This window comes from Pezoporus wallicus, unplaced genomic scaffold (genome assembly GCF_028554395.1).
Source record: "Pezoporus wallicus isolate ANWC-B61680 ecotype Strahan unplaced genomic scaffold, APGP_CSIRO_Pwel_v1 contig_2384, whole genome shotgun sequence".
NCBI classification, from domain to species: Eukaryota; Metazoa; Chordata; class Aves; order Psittaciformes; family Psittacidae; genus Pezoporus; species Pezoporus wallicus.
The window spans coordinates 7,524,733-7,544,781 of record NW_026640488.1 but is presented as its reverse complement, the minus strand read 5'-3'; the positions used below and the strand labels follow the sequence as shown (position 1 = coordinate 7,544,781).

At 40.1% G+C, this 20,049-nt stretch overlaps 1 protein-coding gene across 3 annotated transcripts in view; it reads left to right on the top strand.

Annotated features, from left to right (window-relative positions):
* The window catches only part of AADAT (aminoadipate aminotransferase), a 64,122-nt gene that overhangs the window by 33,462 nt on the left and 10,611 nt on the right, over positions 1-20,049 (top strand). For 2 of the 3 annotated variants that reach the window (XR_008973463.1, XM_057419004.1), the window contains exons 1-5: positions 14,267-14,286; positions 15,094-15,162; positions 16,813-16,981; positions 18,054-18,186; positions 18,848-18,922. Coding sequence is in view for 2 of the 3 variants with exons in the window: in XM_057419004.1 (XP_057274987.1) it covers positions 15,096-15,162; positions 16,813-16,981; positions 18,054-18,186; positions 18,848-18,922 (444 nt within the window). In the remaining variant the exon portion in view is untranslated. Of the gene's footprint in view, positions 1-14,266; positions 14,287-15,092; positions 15,163-16,812; positions 16,982-18,053; positions 18,187-18,847; positions 18,923-20,049 lie in introns of those variants that run through there. The other variant, XM_057419005.1, reaches the window with a different exon arrangement.

The window sequence follows — 20,049 nt, the reverse complement described above, 5'->3', positions numbered from 1 at the left end:
AGCTTTCTTTATCAATAATCAAGGGTTAGGAGTTTAGAAAGTTTGGACTGCAAAGCCCTGAGTACCTATAGCAAATAATGCATTTGGTGCAAAAAATGAAGTGTTTGATCGAAATGGCAATATTGAAAGAGGTAAGTACAAATGTACTTGTAAATATGTTGTATAAATCAGAAATCATAAATACAGCATAACTTTCCATCTCCAAATCAGGAAGGTGCGGTTTTAAACTAACAGTCAAGATACCAGAAAACATATGACTTCATCTGAAATCAGCTAAAACCAGATTTTTCTAATCAAGTCATTGCATCAGTCTTCTATAAAGCATTAAGAGCCTTTCTCTCACTGTGAACAACCCATTGTTTTGACAACCTTTTTAGGCATGCTGAGAAGCATTTTTTTAAATAGCAAGGACATTTTAATTGTGGGTGACATAAATCAACTATCTGAAAGAACAGCTGCATCTTCAGCTGACATGAAGAGAAGTGTGATCTGGATGTAAAGTATAATAAAAGAATGTTTTCTTCTCCATTTACTATTTTTGTGCGAGTTCTACCTCAGAAATTTAACTGTTCACAAAAAACACAGAAAAGAAAATAATGTGGTAGGGAGGAAGCTTTTATATGCATCTAAAGCCTATGTTCTTGAATTTCAAAGATTACCTTAAAAATTTATTTGTTTTCTGTTCACTGAACCAGACTGCTTCACTGAAGTCAGGGCTGAGAGAACTCAATGTTAAATAACTCTGATTTCATGAGTCTAAAAACTAAACCTACTCATTTTATGCTTTATAATTGGAAGCAAACACTGAAGTCCAAACAGCTATGAAATTCAGCCTTTGCAGCTTAGGCATATTCTAATTAATCTTGTAGGATTATTACTTATGTCTTGTACAAAAGATGTCAAATACAGGAGGATGCCTCAAGAATTTAGACAGAAAATGAATTACAAAACATGCCTTGAACACAAGAGCTGACATCCAGCCTCTGGCATGCTGTCATCAATAGTAATCAGTGCTTCATACTTCAGACACCATGACAAATACAAAACAAGAAGTTAGTGTATGCATTCCAACTAATATTTTGTACTGTGTACTCTTGTTCTAACTACTGCAGACACCCTTCTGTCCTAGGCAGTGAAGTGACATAAAGGCCATCACTTTCAGGTGTTTGCACTTCCAGTTCAGTCTAGTCTGCGAGTTGACACATATCATGTCTATGACCACACTATAGCAAACAGTTACCCTGTGAATGAAAGCAACGTAATCCAGCCCAAATGAATAAAAAGAAATTTTACTCACACTGCATTACACTGCCAGGTACATTAAAGATAGTATCAGCATAAAAGCAGGAGGGAAAACTGTTCAGACAATTCCAAAACCTCGTCACAACAGCCTCTTGGATGACTTTTCCTAACCCAAGACATTGCAAGAAAGTCAGGCCAAAATGTAAACAAATATAATACAGATATATGGCAAAGCTTTGAGAGGGTCTGTTTTTCAGGAGAGGCCTTTATATCGAAGTTAAGTTTCACGAAACAAACATCAGTTTTGTCAATGGTGTATTTCTGAGAAGAAAAGTCTGAAATACCTTCAGAGCATATGGGGAAGAGTTTGAAAATTGGCTTATAAACAATATTTCAATCAAGATGAGGGATTTATCCTCTCTTGGAAGTTTTCAAAAACACTCTTACACTTCATTCAAACCTCAAAATCTTCCATATAACACTGGATTCTCCTCATGGCAACAGACATTAAGTAAGCCATCATTTTAACAGATTTATTGAAAGCTTACTGCCAGTTTTGTTTACAGGAACTTGCAAAACAAAGACTACAGCTGGATAAACAAAAGTCAATTGACAATCAGATAAATAAGAATTTCTTTATGGAAAGCAGAGCAGCTAACATGGCTTATAAAATATAAAAGGTCATAGTTGCCCTATCTTCTAGGGACACTGAAAAATAGAGATAAAAAGTAAACAACTGACAGGGCAATAGTAGAAAAATCACTTTCTTTTATGCAAGTCTTGACTAAGATGCTCAAAATACATTCAGTTTCTCAATTTATTCACCCTGACACAAGCACCTTCACAGATCCCTAATCAGTTTAGATGTGATCCTCAAACCTATAAAAGTATCTTATTCCCACACTCTGTATGCATACTATTTAGCAACCAAAAATCTTCATGAGTTATCAGATCTAATTTTCAAAGCAGCTTCTTCCAATGACAACTGATTTTTAACTTAAAATTTTGTTTCCAGTGCAAATTTCACCATCCTTTCCATCTATGCACTCATATGGGAAATACAGATAGTCAAGAGGCTTGAATATGCATTTTCTGCAATTTCTTCTGGTGGAATGAAATGCTGTGGATACAAATTACAAGGAGAAAATGGGTAGATTAGACCTCATCTCTCTGAATATTTAGCGCCATAATGTTCTCTGCCTTGAAACTCTGATTTACAGGTTGGGGAAAGAAGCTTCTGCCTTAAACTATAGGAAGATTCCTTTAAGGAAGGGCAACTGAAACACAAAAAGAATTTCTTCCACCAAGGCTAGTCCTATCAGTCCCCTAGAGCAGGGGTGGAAATCCTATGAGCTGGCTTATGCTTTCCACAGCTTCAAAAGGTATCCTTCAAAGCTGAAGAAAAACTTTTGAAGTGACCAGTTAGGCTAAAAGCTTTTTAAAGAACAGGTTATTATGGAATACTGCATTCATTACAGATATTCTGTAAATTGGGAAATAATCAAAGATGCATAGGGATCTGAGGAATATGCCAGTAAAGTTAAGAATTTCCCCACTTATCTTTCAATACAACAGCTTTTGCTAAGTAAGCAGGCAAGCTCAGCTGGACAGCTTCCCTCTGAACTGTCCAGCACTGCACAGCACAGTTTCAGACTTCAAACTCTCTCATTAAGCCCATACAGTCTTTATTACCCCATGGATTCCAAGGCCTTTCTGCTACTTTCTGCAAGATTTACTTTATATGAAGTCCCAGAATTACACAGTATGCTCATCACTCCTGCAAGAGAGAATAATCAGGAGAACTGGTCAGGCTTTCAAGCTGCCTCAGTGATACCCAAGCACGCCTGTAAATGTCTAAAGTTGTGCTGAAATATGTGACAAAATATTTTACTTTCCACTTACTTACAAGCAAAACTAAAATACATCAGAATCTGTAGTCATTTAATATTACATTAGAGAGCCATCAAACCAAGGGGGGGGGGGGGGATGTTAAAATTTTCAGTTTTGTATGGTATGAAACTAGAGTCCAAAATTTTGATGCAGCTCTATCCAAACTGAACTTCACTTGACATGAAACAGCTAAATTACAGAGGAAGGTTTGCAAAAACAATGTTTCAAGTAGGTAATTCAAAAGCCTTTAGAAAACAGCAGCAACATCTAAATAAATAAGTCTGAAGACAGGGTATATGATGTCTTCTCACAAACAGATCAATGCATAGTAATATTTCCATTTTGAAACTGATGTTAATTTTCATTATGAGAGAGAAAAATATCTGGAAGCATTTGACAGTGGAACTCATTTAAGAAACAAACATAAAAACTTCTCATACATTATATTCCGCTCACCTCTGGCACTCGCATTTATTTCCACTTACTGTTGGCCACAGCCCAGATGTCTACAAGATGGCTATGGCTCCTCATCTATGGCTTTCTCACTCTGCCATTTGAGCCTCACTCCTTCCACTCTTGCAGGCTCACAGCCCTGTACATAAAGTACTCTCCTCCACCCCCACCCCCCGCCTCCAGTGAAGCTCAGTCACAGAATCTTTTCAAGAGCATTTCACCACCCCCAGATGCTTTAGTTTCAAGAGACTCATGCCATAGAAGCCAGAACTATCAAACTGACTGACAGCTGGAGGAGGCTCAAGCATGCCACCTGATAGGAAATCTTCAAAAGGCATCTATTACACCTCAGCCCAGGTAGCCTCAGAAGCTGCAACACTTTCAAGACAGTAAAGAGAATAAAAACACCAGTATTTTACCAAGCTTGACATGTCTAAGGTTCAATAGCAAATATCCAGCGCAGCATCTCAACAGTCTTTTGTAAACAGGTAGCCAGGAATCGACCACATGCTTCCCTTTTGGAATCATGATTTTCTTGCAGTATAGAGTAAAGAAAACTTCAAAACTCCTTCAGTCTGAGAGTTTTGTACTGAGTTTTAAAAAACTCTAATACCCAAGAGGCATGGGTATTACTGGGGTATATACCCTGTACTGCAGAACACGATAAATGTCAAGAATGTTGGGCCACGTTCCAAGAACACTCAATAAGGTGATTAGTTTTCTGAATTATATTTTCATATATTTGGCTCATCCTTACCTCTGCCTATGGTAGCTGCAGTCGGAGCAAAGCTGGCATCTGGGTAAGTTAGGCCCAAGGTAAGTATGCTAAGTCCAGTTTTCCAAAAATTTACTGCAAGTTTCAGCTTGAAGTACCTGCATGGGCAACAAGCAGCCATCCTAAAAGTGAAAGCACATTCATTCAAATCCTGACCCCAGCTACTTCAGGCAATCCCACAACATTCATCAATCTTTCCAACCACCTACCAGTCCCATATCCATGTGATAATTTTAATTTTTCCTAAGTATTCCTGCACACCACAGAAACAAGGAACTTCTCTAAAGAATCTTCTAAACTCTTATGTGGCTTAGAATTTTGATTCTTAATTTCTGGGATTCCAAGGACACTCTCACAAAAACAGGTAACCATTTACTTACATATATACTTAGTGCTTCAGAGAAATGAAGGACATTCAGACATACTCTATATATGAAGCCATTTTATTTTGCCACCTACTGAATTTGTCTTGTGAATATTCTTGTTTTCTATGTTTACTTCTGTCATTCCACAGTTCATCTTACTTGTACTAATCCCTCCCTTAGTTTTACTAATTAATCAGACTAATTTATATAACTTAATTCCCAAGGAACTAACTTTCACACATTTAACTGCTGACAGTATTAGAAAAGCACCGTCTAAATCCATTTTAAAAGCAGTGACTTATAGAATGAATGCAAACAGGGAGCAAAACAAAAGCAACTGCATACCTAAGAGCTTTTGATGAATGCTAAAATGCCATTAAAATGCTGTTCATAGCCCATATGATAGTCAATTTTATCATTCTTTCTGTGAATGCAATTGCTTCCTCTGAATATGCTGACAGAGAAGTACAAGTTCACAGCTTGTTGGTGTTTGCAGAACCATTTATCATTTTTTAAATTTAGTGGTGTGTGAAAACACAGAAAGCGAGTGCGCTTTACAAATCCAAATCGTAAAACTGAGCTTGGCTGAGGCTGTCTCTTTGAGGATTTTGAATCATGCCCCAGATAAGAGGAAAAAGGATGAGGAACTTGTCTGGGAGAGAAACAATGAAATACAAAATACACTAAACAATGATAGCATATCAAGACTCACTTGACACAGGAATAAAGCTATTTTACAAAGTGAGACTGAGGAGTTCAACATCAGAAGAAACCAACTGTACTATTTAAAAACAAGATAAAACTATCCCTCCTAGAACCTTCTTTTTGTTATTTGATGATGAATTAATATAACCTTATTCAATCTATATCCACCACCACTAAAGAAGCATTTCCAAGCTCTACCAAACTGCAGCAATCATGATTTTGCTTCAATATTTCCTGTTATTCCAACAGATAATACATTATTCTGACTGTCCTACAAAAGTTACATTGTGCATTAGAGAATTAGACACAGTAGCAGTAAAACAGTTTGTCACTGCCCAAGGACAGTTTTGTGTTTGGAAAAAACAACTAAAACACACCACATTTGGTATCAAGTAGCATGTAAACAACAAAATGTACCTTGGTTATAAACTAAAAGGTTGGTTAAAGATATCCATTGAAATGAGAGGAGAAATCAGATGCACTTTAACCGGGGTGCTGTTCCATATAATATGAGAGAACATGACACAAAAGAAAGCAAAAGGACAAAGAAGTTCAAGAAACCAGTTACAGAGCTAGAGGTACAAGAGGAAAGCAGGAAGAGAAACAAGGGACTGAGCAATGAAGAAAATAAAAGAAAGTAAAAAAATTGAGATGATACCCAACGACCCTGCAGCACTGCAGAACTCAGGCAGACATGAATATACTTCATGAAAAAGGATCACCATGACCACCTGCAAGGATAAAAGCCCAAGAATCTGAGCAACAATGCATATTTTTCCACTCTTGGGATTGCAAGGCTCAGCACTTGTTTAAATAAGGATTACAGAGTAGAGAAAGGTGCCATAATTAAAAAGAGACCTTGCTTCAACCTGAATGAACGTATTAACATTATCAGAACCACAGGCAATTCAGAAATTTCACTAGGAAAGGAGCAGATACTGTCCACAGAACAGAAACCTGGTGCTTTGAGCATGTTCTGACAGAGACAATACCCTCAAATATGAGAGAAAAAAGAAAGACAAAATGAGAGATGTTCTGAGGAAATAACAAAATAAATACACAAAGTGTCCCTGAAGCACTGCTATGAATGGATGGCACTCACCCTCTCAGTTCTTCCCATTCATGCCTAGTCCTTTTGTAACTTCATTCAAGTATAAAGGACATTTAACCTTCATTGGAGATTAACTTGCTGTCAACATTATAGAAAACTTTTACAAAGGACAGAATCTGCAGCTTCTGAAGTTTCTCATCAATTTTAGGTTTGAATCTCAAAGGCATTGGCCAACAGCGAGTTACATGTGATATGCCAAAGTGTCCTATGGCATGTCAACATACTAGAACAATAGCCACTAGTGAAGTTAATCAGGAGATGGAGTTGGTCCATTTAATAAGTCTCTACAAATATACTTTTCCAGAGTTCTCCAAGATTTTTAGAGTCCTAGTTACAAGCTATAATGGTGAAGTATATTAAGCTAAGACTGGATATCATAGGGTACACAGCACAGGAGAGAATCCGCACACTTCAAAGGCAATAGCTACATAAGGCAATCTCCCCAGATTCCTGCACATTCAGAGTGACAGAAGCACCTTCAGGCTGCTTTAGGAATTCTGTATCATCTCTGGAGCCATGTAATGACTGCAGGCAGACAACCACTGCAAGACTGACTGATACGAGGACTTGCTTATCCACACCCCACTCTGGTAACACATGTAGACATCTCTTCTCAGAAGTAATTTTCTTTTTACTACAGATGTAATTTGAATATGAACTGAAGAAACTTGGCTCTGAAGAACAAAAGCTAATGGAACAATTCTATCAACTGCTGAATGTAAGATGAGTCACAGTAGGATATAGAGGAATAGTCTGAATTATTTGTTTACAAAAGCAAGACCCAGAAATTAAAATTAAACAGATAAATGCCCAAGATGAGGTAAACTTACTCTTATGACAAGAGTCTGAATTGTAATCAAGAATTAGCAACAAAGAGGTATCCTTAGCAGTGTGAAGACCAGATACAAAACCAGCAAATTTTTCCACGCTGAACAGACAAACTTCAAAATACACAAGAAACCATTGCTGGTACCAGCTGTCACCATACCTGAGAAACATTTTTTTTCTCCAGGCAACGACAAGAACGAAACAACAATTTACTCTTCCATGATCTCATTCTGCCTTTAGGATCATTCATTATTCCATGCCACTCTTGCGTCAGACTAAAACATATGACCTTGCTAGGAACAGAACATCATACCAGGCCAAGGGAGAAAAGCTTTTGCCTGCACTAAATGAAAATGGGTAATAAAGGCTGAGCCCAGGGAATAATGTATGTTCCAAATAATAGCGAGTACCCACTTCCTGGGAGATTTACACAATGGAGTTCACATGTCAGCAACTGTTTGTCTATAATAATTTCAAATCGACAAGACTGAGGTATTATGGAACAATATTTATCTCAAGATTGTCAGGAAAAGTCATTTCATTTCTTATGATTCATTTCATTTATACGTTAGTGTATTAACTGGGTACATTATTGATCTTTGCTCCATCCAATTTCAGTTTCTATACTATGAACAAAGTGATCTGAAAAATATCACTCCCGGCTTTTTTTTTTTCCTCTCCAAAAAAAGCACAGGAGTGTCTGATACATACCTAAGGAAAACCCTTCATTGTATTAGACATCCTATCAAAGGAATGCATTCCGGAATAAACAACTGCTTTTGAAGAATATAGAATTATAGAATAGTTAGAGCTGGAAAGAACCTTAAGATCATCAAGGGTTGGACATCTCACACTAGACCAGGTTGCTCAAAGACCTGTCCAACCTGGCCTTGAACACTGTCAGGGATGTAGCATTCACAATTTCCTCTGACAACCATTCCAGCGCCTCACCACCCTCAAAGTAAAGAACTTCTTTCTTATATCTAACCTGAACTTCTCCTGTCTAACTCTAAACCCATTATCCCTTGCCCTGTTGATAGAACCCCTGACGAAACATCCTTGTAGGCCAGAGATAGCAGCCTTCAGGTACTGGAAGGCTGCTATGAGGTCTCCATGCAGCCTTCTCTTCTCCAGGCTGAACAGCCCCAACTTTCTCAGCCTATCTTCATGCAGGAGGTGCTCCAGTCCCCTGATCATCCTCATGGCCTCATCCGGACTTGTTCCAACAGTTCCATGTCCTTCTTATGCTGAGGACACCAAAACTGCACACAATACTCCAATGTTACTGCAAAATTCAGCTTTTCTAGAGTTTGTAGTAGCATATCTAGAAAACTATTTTCCTAGATACCATGCCTTTCTTTCTGCTTGGTTGGAAGAGGGATAAGATGAAAACAATGATGACAGCCCTGGTACACGTCAATGCTTGTCAATCAGAAAATGACTGCTACATATCCAGCTGAAACCTCCTTTCAAGCACAGACTGTTACTTTAAACATATACAAGCCACAGCTGTCACTCTGCAGAACCATAAGTCCTTCACTCTAAGACAGTATCATCTGACAGCTGTTATGACTATTATGAATAACATGGATCTCTCATTACTTTTGTCTAACAGTCTCTGAAGTATAGGAAGTGGCCTTTAAAAATAAAAGACCAAATGATGAGCACCAGCAGAAAGCACACTGACAAGAATGTCCTCTTAACTCTGAGGTGGTCAACAAGATCTGTTTACAAGCTGCTGTTTAATTTTATTTGGATAGGCAGCCAGATTTGTAACTGTTTCAGAACCTTTCTTCACCACTTCCTAAGCCCTCTCCCATTTTTGGGATGCATCAAGTTCTAAAACCCTCGATAAAGATGCTAAGATGAGGTTTTTACTATGCAGTTACCTCAAAAGAGAGGGAAAAGAGCAAGTGACACCACTCTACTTGTTTTGCAATAGCTCTGATTAGGGGCCAGCAAGATCAGGGTCCCACTGAAAAAGGCACTACATAAAGGAAGAATAAGAGAGTTACTTTCCCAAGAAGCTTACAGTGAAGACAAACAAAGAGTCAGGAAATTACTGAAGTAATCTGTAAGCCAAAGGACAGCTAATGTCACATCTCTTCCACTAATTCTCTCTAGACACAGAGCCAACATTCTCCTAGCAGTTTTAGCTTCCCACAGGAACAGGAGGTACCTTTGATCTTTGCAGTAACTGTGTCAGTGGATGTTTACATCCTAGATTCAAACTGCTCTGCACTGCTGAGACCTTCCTGATCTTTGCAGCTTCTGCGCATCAGTGATAGTTTGCTGCATACAGGGTGTTCTGCAAACACAAAGGTACTGCCAAAGTCAGCATTTTTCCTGCAGAAGGCAGGCCTTGGCAGCAGCAATTTGCTTCTGATGTTTAAAATGGCTGATCTCACACTTACCCATTTTCTGGTTTTATGCTGTTTTCACATGGGCAGCCATTCCAGTCTGTCACGTTAAAATTTCCACCTTCACGTCATCACCCTATTTTGACAGTACCACATTTTAATTGTGATGTACAACTAGTAATAAGCATTACTGGCCAAAACTTAACCCATTAACTGAAATGCAGATAGCCAAGCTGTTCAGGTGGGACTCTTAATTTCGAGTTTCAGAAACTGCCTGCAGTGAAGCAATTACAGCCAAATAAAATATGCCAATATGATTTAATCTGAAATTTGTACTTTGCTCGAGTCCACTACCTGGAAACGAAGTGCGTATGCGCCATCTCATGGACAAAGAGAGCCGGTGCGAGCCTCCAAACCATGCTTTTCACAAGCTACCTTTACATCGCTTGAACCAACCACACCACCACTGACTCAGGTTTGAACTCTAATGGTTTTACTCCCGACTAGGTCCTCTGCAGAGAGTATCCTATTTTCCATAGATTCACATTTAGTAGATGTTAAATTATCACTTCAAATAGGGCACTAAATAGAGTAAACTTGCTTTAAAACTATGAAGAATTGTAAAATCCCAGGCTACAATGTAGCTCCCTAAGGGTTACTTACACTTTACACTAAAATTGATACAGTTGCAAAAGACACATCTCTGTTGAATTTTGGTGTTCACTGTCTCAATTCTTTGCTCTCCTCCTGCTCCTCTTAAAAGGAATATTGTTTTGGCATATTTGAAGTCCATAGAGGAGAATAAAATAGTGCAAAAAAAATCATTTGCCTAATGTCCTTGTTCTCCTAAATCAAATTTCTTTAGGGATTTTCATTCTGTTTGTTGGTTGCTTTGGGGTTTTTAACACATAATGGTGTTATGCCCTAGCTTAGCATCAGCATATAGAGATTTTGAGGCAGAATACATTTTTAGATGACAGGAGATGTTCCTCATTAGAAACAACCTTGGGCCTTAACAATGCTTCCTGAATTAGCCGAGGCTTACAACGAAGAGCCATTGTTCTAAGTGTGCATGTAATACACAAAGAACAAGAAAATAACTATTCTTACATAGTAGAAAAACAGAGCACTCAATTTGTGGTTGCTAAGGAATAGAAAATAATGCAGAAATCCGCCATATGAATACAGTGGGCATCGGCATCCAGGCATTGGTACACTTTATGACTCCCTTTTTTTCCTTTCAAATTTGTTTCAATAGGATGACATTATAATTTGCCAAGAGAGCAGACAAAGCCCACAGAAATCAATGAAAATGTTGCTTTTGACTTCTTTGGGCTTTGGCCTATGCCACAAACTGCAGCACTGAAACCCAGAAAATGAACACATGAAAGTACACAAAAACCAGCTCAAATTCAACTGGTTCACAGCCAGCTCCCCACACAAGTTTGGCATCTCCCCATATGTGGCTGCTTGGGGACACAATCAGTATACCCAGTGGTTTTCTTACAGGCTGTCATTCTCTAAGTTATTTCATATTTATATGCCTGTCTTACATTCTTGTCTGTACATCACAGTATTGGAAGGCAATTACCAAAATTTAGTGACAAAATTTGATTTTCAGCGTAACAGCATTCACATACCAACTAAGCAAACAATCCTTCCTCACTGACAAGAACTTCCATCACAAACTAAGAAGGAACTCCATTTCTATTTCAATCCACTTCATCTACTTATGGAGCCTTTCAGCAGATCTGAGCATCATGCAGTCACCCAAATTATAGAGGAAAAGGTATCTTGTTATGGTGCTGCCTCACTTTTTTAGAGCCACCTTGTTGTCATACCTCAGCTTTGCCTTGAGCAGGTTTTAATGGGTGCCAGTTTAAAAGGTGCCTTAAGCACAAGGCACCTTAAATCCTGGTGATTTACTGATTCAAAGACTAGAAATGCTCCAGTGATCCCTTACAGCATTTTTACTCTCCCACCTCTAAGCTGACTAGGAAGACCTACATGCTGCATGTGCCTGATTTAACACATCCCTGCACTGTTTTTTCATTTAATACATCCCTGCACTGTTTTTTCAGGCCACTTTACAGCTAGACCCCTCCCTTCCACTTTGCTCTCAGGAGCAAGGCCCATACCAGCCCTGAAGCACTTAAGTCCAAAGACCAGGAAACACCATCGTGTCTCTGGACCTAAGCACCGGCAGCAGCAACTCCCATCATATGCGCTGCCCAAAGCACAGCACATGGCACCTAGGGAGGAAGGGACGTGTCACAACACTACGGATCCTGCTTTTCCTTGCACTGATGTTGTGGTTTAAACCCAGTCAGCCACACCACACAGTTTCTACTCCCCCAACTCCCGGAGGGATGGGGAGGAGAATCGAAAGAATGTAACTCCCGCGGTTTGAGAACAGTCCAGTAACTAAGGTATAACATAAACCACTACTGCTAGCACCAACAATAATAATGATAAGAGAAACAACAAGGGAAGAGAATACGGTACCACCCACCAAAACAAGACCGACCGAGAGTGCCCTTCCCGGTAACTCCCCGCTACCTCCCAGGCATGACGTGTTGTGGTATGGAATACCTCTTTGGTCAGTTTGGGTCAGGTGTCCTACCTCTGCTTCCTCCCGGCTTCCCCTCCTCCCTGGGAGAGCATGAGACTCACAAAGTCCTATGGCCAGTCTAAACATTTGAGCAGTAACTAAAAACATCGGGATTATCAGCACTGTTCCCAGGCTGAAAGTCAAAAACACAGTGCTGCACCAGCTACTAAGAAGGAGAAAAAATGACTGCTACTGCTGAACCCAGGACAACCGAACCTGCTCACCTGTTGGAAAGAAAAAAGAAGTTGGTGGAGGACATCTTTCATCTTGCTTCCTTTTATCAACAGAAGCTGTAGTGAAAACATGATAAAGTGGATTAGAGCGTAATTCAGTTGAAAAATGAGAAGGTTCTTGCTGGGCTTTAACCAAAGGTAGTTCCTTCAACCTGTACAGCTCCAGAAGAGGAAGCCCCACCAAGGGGCGGAGGCACAGACTGACTGCTTTATGAAGCTTAGAGTGTAATAAAAACAAAGCCCATGGTTACTCAATTACCTAATTCGTATGTAAGGCACCACCAGATATGGTTCTGTTCCACAGCCTCTTTCTAGTGACTTATGATTGTTTTATTAGAAAACAAATACATTGATCAAGCAGGCCAAGCCCACTATTCCATCCTCCCAGATGAAGGAAAAACAAGAGGTTTCACCTCCTCCGCTCTCCCCATAACCAACCTTTGCTTCAGCCTCGCAGCACTTCTCTCCGCACGACTACGTTCCCCCACTCCTGAAACACGGAATCAGACTCTACAACTCAGAGTTATAAAGCAGCTATGTTTATTACGATGCCAGGTGCAAGGGGAATCGCTCCTCCTAACTTGCACACCGAAGGGTTAAGCAGGCAGGTATTTATTACACACAAACATACATGTTCATTAGGTTCCCGACAGAGTGGAGGGGATATTACAATTAGTTTAGGTACTCATTCGCATAAGTGTCCTCCCTTTTGGCACTTGCACACTGCCCTCCGATGGTCGTGGGCAGGGGTCTGCAAGATGCAGTAAGCAGTCTTCCTCACAGTGCACTTTTCACCTTTGGCACAGTTGGATGCCCCAGTAACCACAAAACCAGCTGAAACCAGACAGATCTGTAAGTTTCTGGTAGCTGGCAAAGATTTAGAATAGCATGACCTTCGTACAAAATTTACTGCAAGCAGAACAGGATGGGCAGACAAGGAGTATCCTAAGCTAGCGGATGTTTGGGAGTCAGACTCCAAACTAACTGATAATTAGAAGGATGGAAAGAAATAATTAACTTCTGTTAGTAAGACCACTGAATTGTTATCACACCACAAACTTACAACACAAACATTGTTCTCTATCTTAGACCTAAGTTAAGTTAAAAGTATCTTAACCCTATGTTTTCCAGGCACTTGCTTTCCCTATATCACTCCCTCACCTCTCCCGCACCTATGGGGCTCCACGCCGGCTTTAAGGACACTACACGGGAGCAGCTGACTGGGGAGCGGTGCGTTTTGACTTGTGCAGGAATCTACACAGGATAGGTGTCCAAGCCCGCCCAGCGAATCCCAGCCGAGCTGCCCCTCAGCCCCGCACAGACCGCGGGCACCCCGCGCCGCTGCCCGGCCCGACGCCCAGGGACCTCCCCCGCGGCCACGGAGCGGGCGGGCCTGCACATGCCCAGCAGCGGCGCCCACCGCCGCTGCCCGCTGCGCCCGGGCCTGCCGGTAGGTGCGAACGCGGCCCGGTATACGGCCGCCTCAGGGTCCTCCCCAGCCCGCCGTGAGGTGCCGGGGCAGCGGAGGGCAGGCGGGGCGGGGCGGCCGGGGTGTCCCCTTCCGGGAAGTGGGGCAGCGGTGGGTTGTCGGGGGAGAAGCGCTGCCCTGGAGCGCAGCCTTTATATACATCAGCACCGCTGCGGCAGGGCCTTGGTGCGCCTCTGCTGGGGGAAGCACGCTTTGGGGCGTTACGCGGAGGAGGGTGAAGAACGGTACCTTCAGAAAGCAGGAGGTTGGTTTTATTCTTTAAAGCAGCCTTGATCGACAGATCAGTTTTAACAGCTGCAAGCACGTACGTGTTGCTGTAGTTGCCAGGGGGATTATTTGTTGAGCTCGGGAGAAGCACACTTGGAAGCTTGGCCAAAGTGCCAGTCTTTTTGCCCTTTGATTAATTCCTGGGCTCTCCTTTACCGAGTTGTTTTCCTGCGACAACAGGCCTTGAGGCTTCCCACGAGCCTGCGGTTCACTATCCACCAAATCTCTGTGGGCACCAGGAGAAAGGGGGGAAAACCACATCTGAACCGTTTTGAGGCACTGATTCACTGATGGCTTGCAACAGTTAAATCAGTTTAAATGCAAGACCTAATACAGCTACTGAAAGCTGGATTCTCATTAGAAAGCTAATAGTTCTTCAAGATCTGACAGATCTTCGAATTTGTAATTTGCCTTTTTAACTCCACAGCTGGCAGTAAAGGGCTTTTTCTTGTTCACTGGCACACCAAAATTCCCCAGATCAAAGCTATACCACTATCTGTTTATTAGAACAGCATCTCACTACACCAGTGTCACAGTGGTCACTGGGAGGCTGTGATAGAACCTGTGAGTATGAAGGTGAGATCTTTCCCATTAATTCAAAGAGGGAAATAAATTCCAGCGCTGATGTTAACATAAAGTGACATTTAATTTATGATAGAGCACATCTATGGAAATGATAAATTGGAAGCATTATTTGTGTGAGAGGCACTAGGGTTCCTATTCACTTTTCTAGCTTCATGTCCAACCAATGACTTTCCTTTTAGACATGAATTACTCTCGGTTCATCACCACTGTGAGTGCAGCAAGAAAAGCATCTCCAATAAGACTTCTGAGTGAGTATTTGCCCATTCTTTCCAGGTTCTCTAGAAGGGTTCTACATTCTGGACTTTTCTGGGGTATCATCGCTGAGGGCTTGAAAAGGCTTGAAAGAAAACCATGCTGTAAGCTGATAGCAAGGCCAGTTAACTGTTTTTGCTTTTGTCAAGTTGAGATGTCAAGGAGGTGTAAAGAAGAAGAAAGTGGATAGCCTTGAACCCATCCAGACAGAAGAGAGAGAGTACTGTCACTTCAGCATGGGTCTGGAAAATCTCTGCTACTGCCTCTGAAGGAGGGCTTTTGGCACAGTTTTCCACTGAATTTGCTCTGGGTGCCCAGGAACAAGCAACTGTTAATGACTTGAAATTCAGGCCCAGCTTCTTTACATGTAGCTTTCCTGTGTCCTGTCCATAAATTCCTCACCACACCAACCCCCTCAGTGTTGCTACACTTTCCTTTTCTGCATTATGCTATCTTCAGGCTACCGTGTTACGTAGTCTTCTGTGACAGATAGAAAAGGTTAACTGCCTATTTATTTACTCAGTTGAAACCTACAGGGACCTGACAGAATCAGAGTATGAGACATACATCACTAGTTGGACCTTCAGGGGTCAATTACCTCTCTTTGTAAGGGGCTGGCATTTGCTGTTCTGCTTAAAATGCTCCATGCTAAATCAACTAACTCACTATAGACAGTCTCTGTACTTTTTTCAAGTAATACACTGATACACATCATAACACCAGTGCTAATTAACACAGCTTGTGCAGAAAGACACACTGAGGCTGCAGTTTTGATGACAAAGTAAATCTGTCTACCAGACCAAAAGTCACAGACATGACCCCTGTTACTGAACAAATAAAAATTAACTCCCCATGTTCAAGTTTGCTAAGTAATAGTGGAGAATAAACTCTGTAACAGGAGGCTTTAAGCCAGATCTGGTGTCATCTGTCCTCTCATACCTGATGTAAAACTGTCAAGTCCACATGGCTGCTATATTGTGAGCTCTTAGCTTTAATGCAGTCTAGTGCTCTTGCTGGATTAAGGTCTAGTCTGTGCTGCATAGATTGGGTCTGAGTGATTATGAAACAGACTTTAAAGCAAGAGTTGTTAACTTTTCCTTCATACTGAATTACTTGCACAGTGCCTCCACCACTGAAGCTGGGCAGTCAGACTTTCCCATTCCTTGTGGAAAAAGCTATAATCATATACATAACTATCAGTGTAGATGCTCTACTGCCAGCCACATAAACTAAAGTGACACTGAACCAACAGCCAATCATGCCAAGTCAGTCTAAACAGAAGATAGTAAGATTTTGAATTCTTGAAGCTTAAAAGACACCGGTCACAGAACGAGTTGTTGTAATAGTAGAACAGACCACATAAGATTACAAAAAGCTGTTTATGGTTTACTTTAAAGATATTTTTTTTGTTTTGGTCAGTCTCATTCATGTACCTTTGCCACACACACACACACGCACGCACACATTTAATCTGGGTAGAAAGGTGAGTTTGAAAAGAATCATTATCCGTCTGAATTCATGACAGTTTAAAAAGAAGTTAAAAATGGAACAAGCTTCTCTGGAGTATAATTGCATACTGACTAAAGGATATGATCAGTGTTGCAATAATCAAATTGTAACCAAGGTTTTTTTTCCTTTTACTCTAGCTGAATTGATGGAGAAGTCTCCTCCATCTCTCATCTCTCTGGCTGGAGGAGCACCAAACCCTGACCTTTTTCCATTTAAGAAGGCTACTGTTGCCATTGGACATGGAAGTGCTATTGAGATTGGGGAAGAGTTGATGAAGAGAGCTCTCCAGTACTCAGCCTCAGCAGGGTATCCTTCACAACTGCTTGCATGTCAAGATACCAGAATTAAGGGATCACAAAATCCTTTATTATTGTATTAATTCACCTGTGTTTTTAAAACCTGGTTATAAAATCTGTTTTACAAAAAAGGTTTAACTTCTCTCAATTTGCCTCACTATTTACATTTTGGTTTAAGTGGAAAGTTTTCAGCAGATAAGCGATTTTAAAAAGTTAACACAAACCTAATACTAGTAATTCTCATGCCAGAGCATTTCCTGTCTGTTAGTACTTGAGACTCCAGACTCCCAGATCACTAGGAGGAATCATTCTGTGTTTTGCAGTAAGATCCTCATTAAAAGATGCTGCATTGCACTACATATTTCCCACATTCTGGAGTGTTTGGGTTACTTTCATTTGGTACCATAGACTGAAATCAATATATATTGCTAGTGATAGTTGAAACTATTTATAGTATTGTCATTTCTAGTATAGAAATTGCATATCAGTAAGTTACTTTAGCAGTCATGTGAACGCCCCAGCAGACAGCACTGAGTCAGCCTTGTGACAAGTTGGCAAAAATATTTAGGTACACAATTTATAGATGCAAGCAGGGCATTAATCAGTGAAGTTCAGACTTTTCTTGATACTGAAATGAGCCCAGCCATTTGTGAACATCCTGAAAGATCTTGATACCTGTTTTTTTAAAAAACCTGTTTCAGAAATCCTTATTAGCTGCAGCCTATTACTAGCAGCATTGAAAGTTTTGCCACACTGCCAAGTTTGAGTATGGGAAGATCACTCCTAAGAGTGGACATAGTTCAGCCTCCACCCCTATTCCATCCTTGTCAAATCATTTCTGCCCATTTCAGATGATTTGGTATACAAACCACAGATGCCCATCTCTTCTGCTTTCCCATAAGAAACATTTGTCTGATTTTCATGGTTTGATAAAGTAGTCATAAAATTAACATCAAAGTGTATCTGTATGACAGCTGAAATCAGACTTAGGACTGTGTGCTAGATTTGGCAGTGATTTAAAGGAACAGCCTAGCTTTGGCCTATAGAAGACACTGTATACACCTTATTTGTTCACATTTCAGGGTTCCAGAGCTTTTATCTTGGCTAAAGAATTTCCAGCGAAATCTACATAATCCCCCCACAGCCAACTACAGTCCTGAGCAAGGACAAATGGAAGTGTGTATCACAACCGGCAGTCAGGAAGGCTTGGGTAAAGTAAGACTGAAAGTTTCATATGTTAAAAGTATTTCTTTGAGATGTTTGTTCTCCCATTAGTTCAGTTATACATGATTCATTATTCAGTTATATATGGCATGACATGCCATTGTATAACTATGAACAGGGTACTTTATTAAATACATGTCCCAGTATTATCAATACAAGATAATAGAACTGAAATAAAACTGGTGTGGCAGTCTCGCTGTCATAAATGCTGAGGTAAACCAGAGCCTGTCAGAAAATACTCTGTTAAGGTAACATTTTACATTACTCGGGTAGTGCAGTAATAAGTACATAAGTGCATTATTTGTGTTACTGTAACTCGACTCTAATTGTTTCACTTAATTACCCTTTCCAGTCCACTCACTCAGTTGATCCTGACTTCCTAACTGAAGTACTGTTTCTACTGTGTAATAGAGCGCTGTCTTTCCATTTCAGATTGGTATTCTATAGCTGATTACCCAGCTTCTTTTGGCTCTAAAGCTTCTTTTTTTTTTTTTTTTTTATCCAATCACTTCAATGCTTTTCTCACAGACAGCATAATTATGTGGTTAGGGAATTACTAATACCTAATCAAGATTTTTAATCCCATGAAGAAGTCAGAAGTATGAAGCATGTATACAAGAATAGCACAATCTTTTAAAATACTCTTTTACAGGTGTTTGAAATGCTCATTAACCCTGGGGACAACATCCTCTTGGATGCACCAACATACTCTGGAACACTAGCAGCTGTAAGTATTTTTTAGCTACACAACATTGTGAAGGTTACTTTTGAAGTAAACAGCAATTTAGTACTTGATCTGCAGGCTTATATATGCTCTGTTTACTGTGAAAAGATATTTAGGAATCACGTTTTTAGTGTTAGTCAAGTTAAGTTCATAAATCTTAATTCATAGAAGCCCATCTACTAAGTTCTATAAAAATTATTCTGGGATTTGGAAGAGGAACTTCTATCCTAATTCATTCAAGGACTAGGGTCACATTTGGGATGGGAAAGAAAGCCATTATAACCTAGTTCTGTTGAAACAAAGTTATAACAAGTGGGTATTTTAACATGTCAGCACATTCACCTGAAGTATTTTGTGGTCTGATTATACCATAGCTATGGATAGTATAAAATTGGAATAGGCCTAACACATCCTTATATGAGTATGAAGAGGTGAATTATTAAGAACTATACAAAAATAGCAAATTTTACTTCTGAAAAATAACTATCAGTATGTACTCAAATGTCAGTTCAACATGCATAAGAAAAGAAGGGTTAGAATGGATAATACACAATTTCAGTCATGTCCTCATGCATCAGAAGGAATTTTGATGTTTACTGTGCCAAGTTTGAATATCTTGTCTAATAAATATACTTTGTTAGGAATATATTTTGGCAATGCAGCAGCTTGCATTTTTGTTTAAAAATGGAGACTGCTACCTGGTACAAATTGAAATTCCATAGAGGGGAGACAACATGCTTTTTTGTTGGAATTTTACCTGTATTTTTTCATACTGCTGTTAATATGTCATTGCAGTAGCATCATTCTATTCCCTTTTGTATTGCTGAGTATATCTGTTAAGAACAGATTCTTTGTCCTTTGTCAGTGAGAGGTAGCTTGCAGTTCTGGCACTTCCACTGAAGTAGAATGCAAAATGTCAGTAGGAAATGAAGGTACTGTGAACATAGCATCTGTAGTGAGACCAAGGGAGTCCTGAGAGAACACAGTTCAAATTCACAAAATCCCTTTTTGATTGCAAAAACCATATGCAATTTCCTAGAGAAGAGGAGCAATTGGACATAAGAGCTACCCCTTTCTCCTCAGATGGCTTAACAGGCCAAATAAAGAGTAATGTGGTAAATTTGACAAGC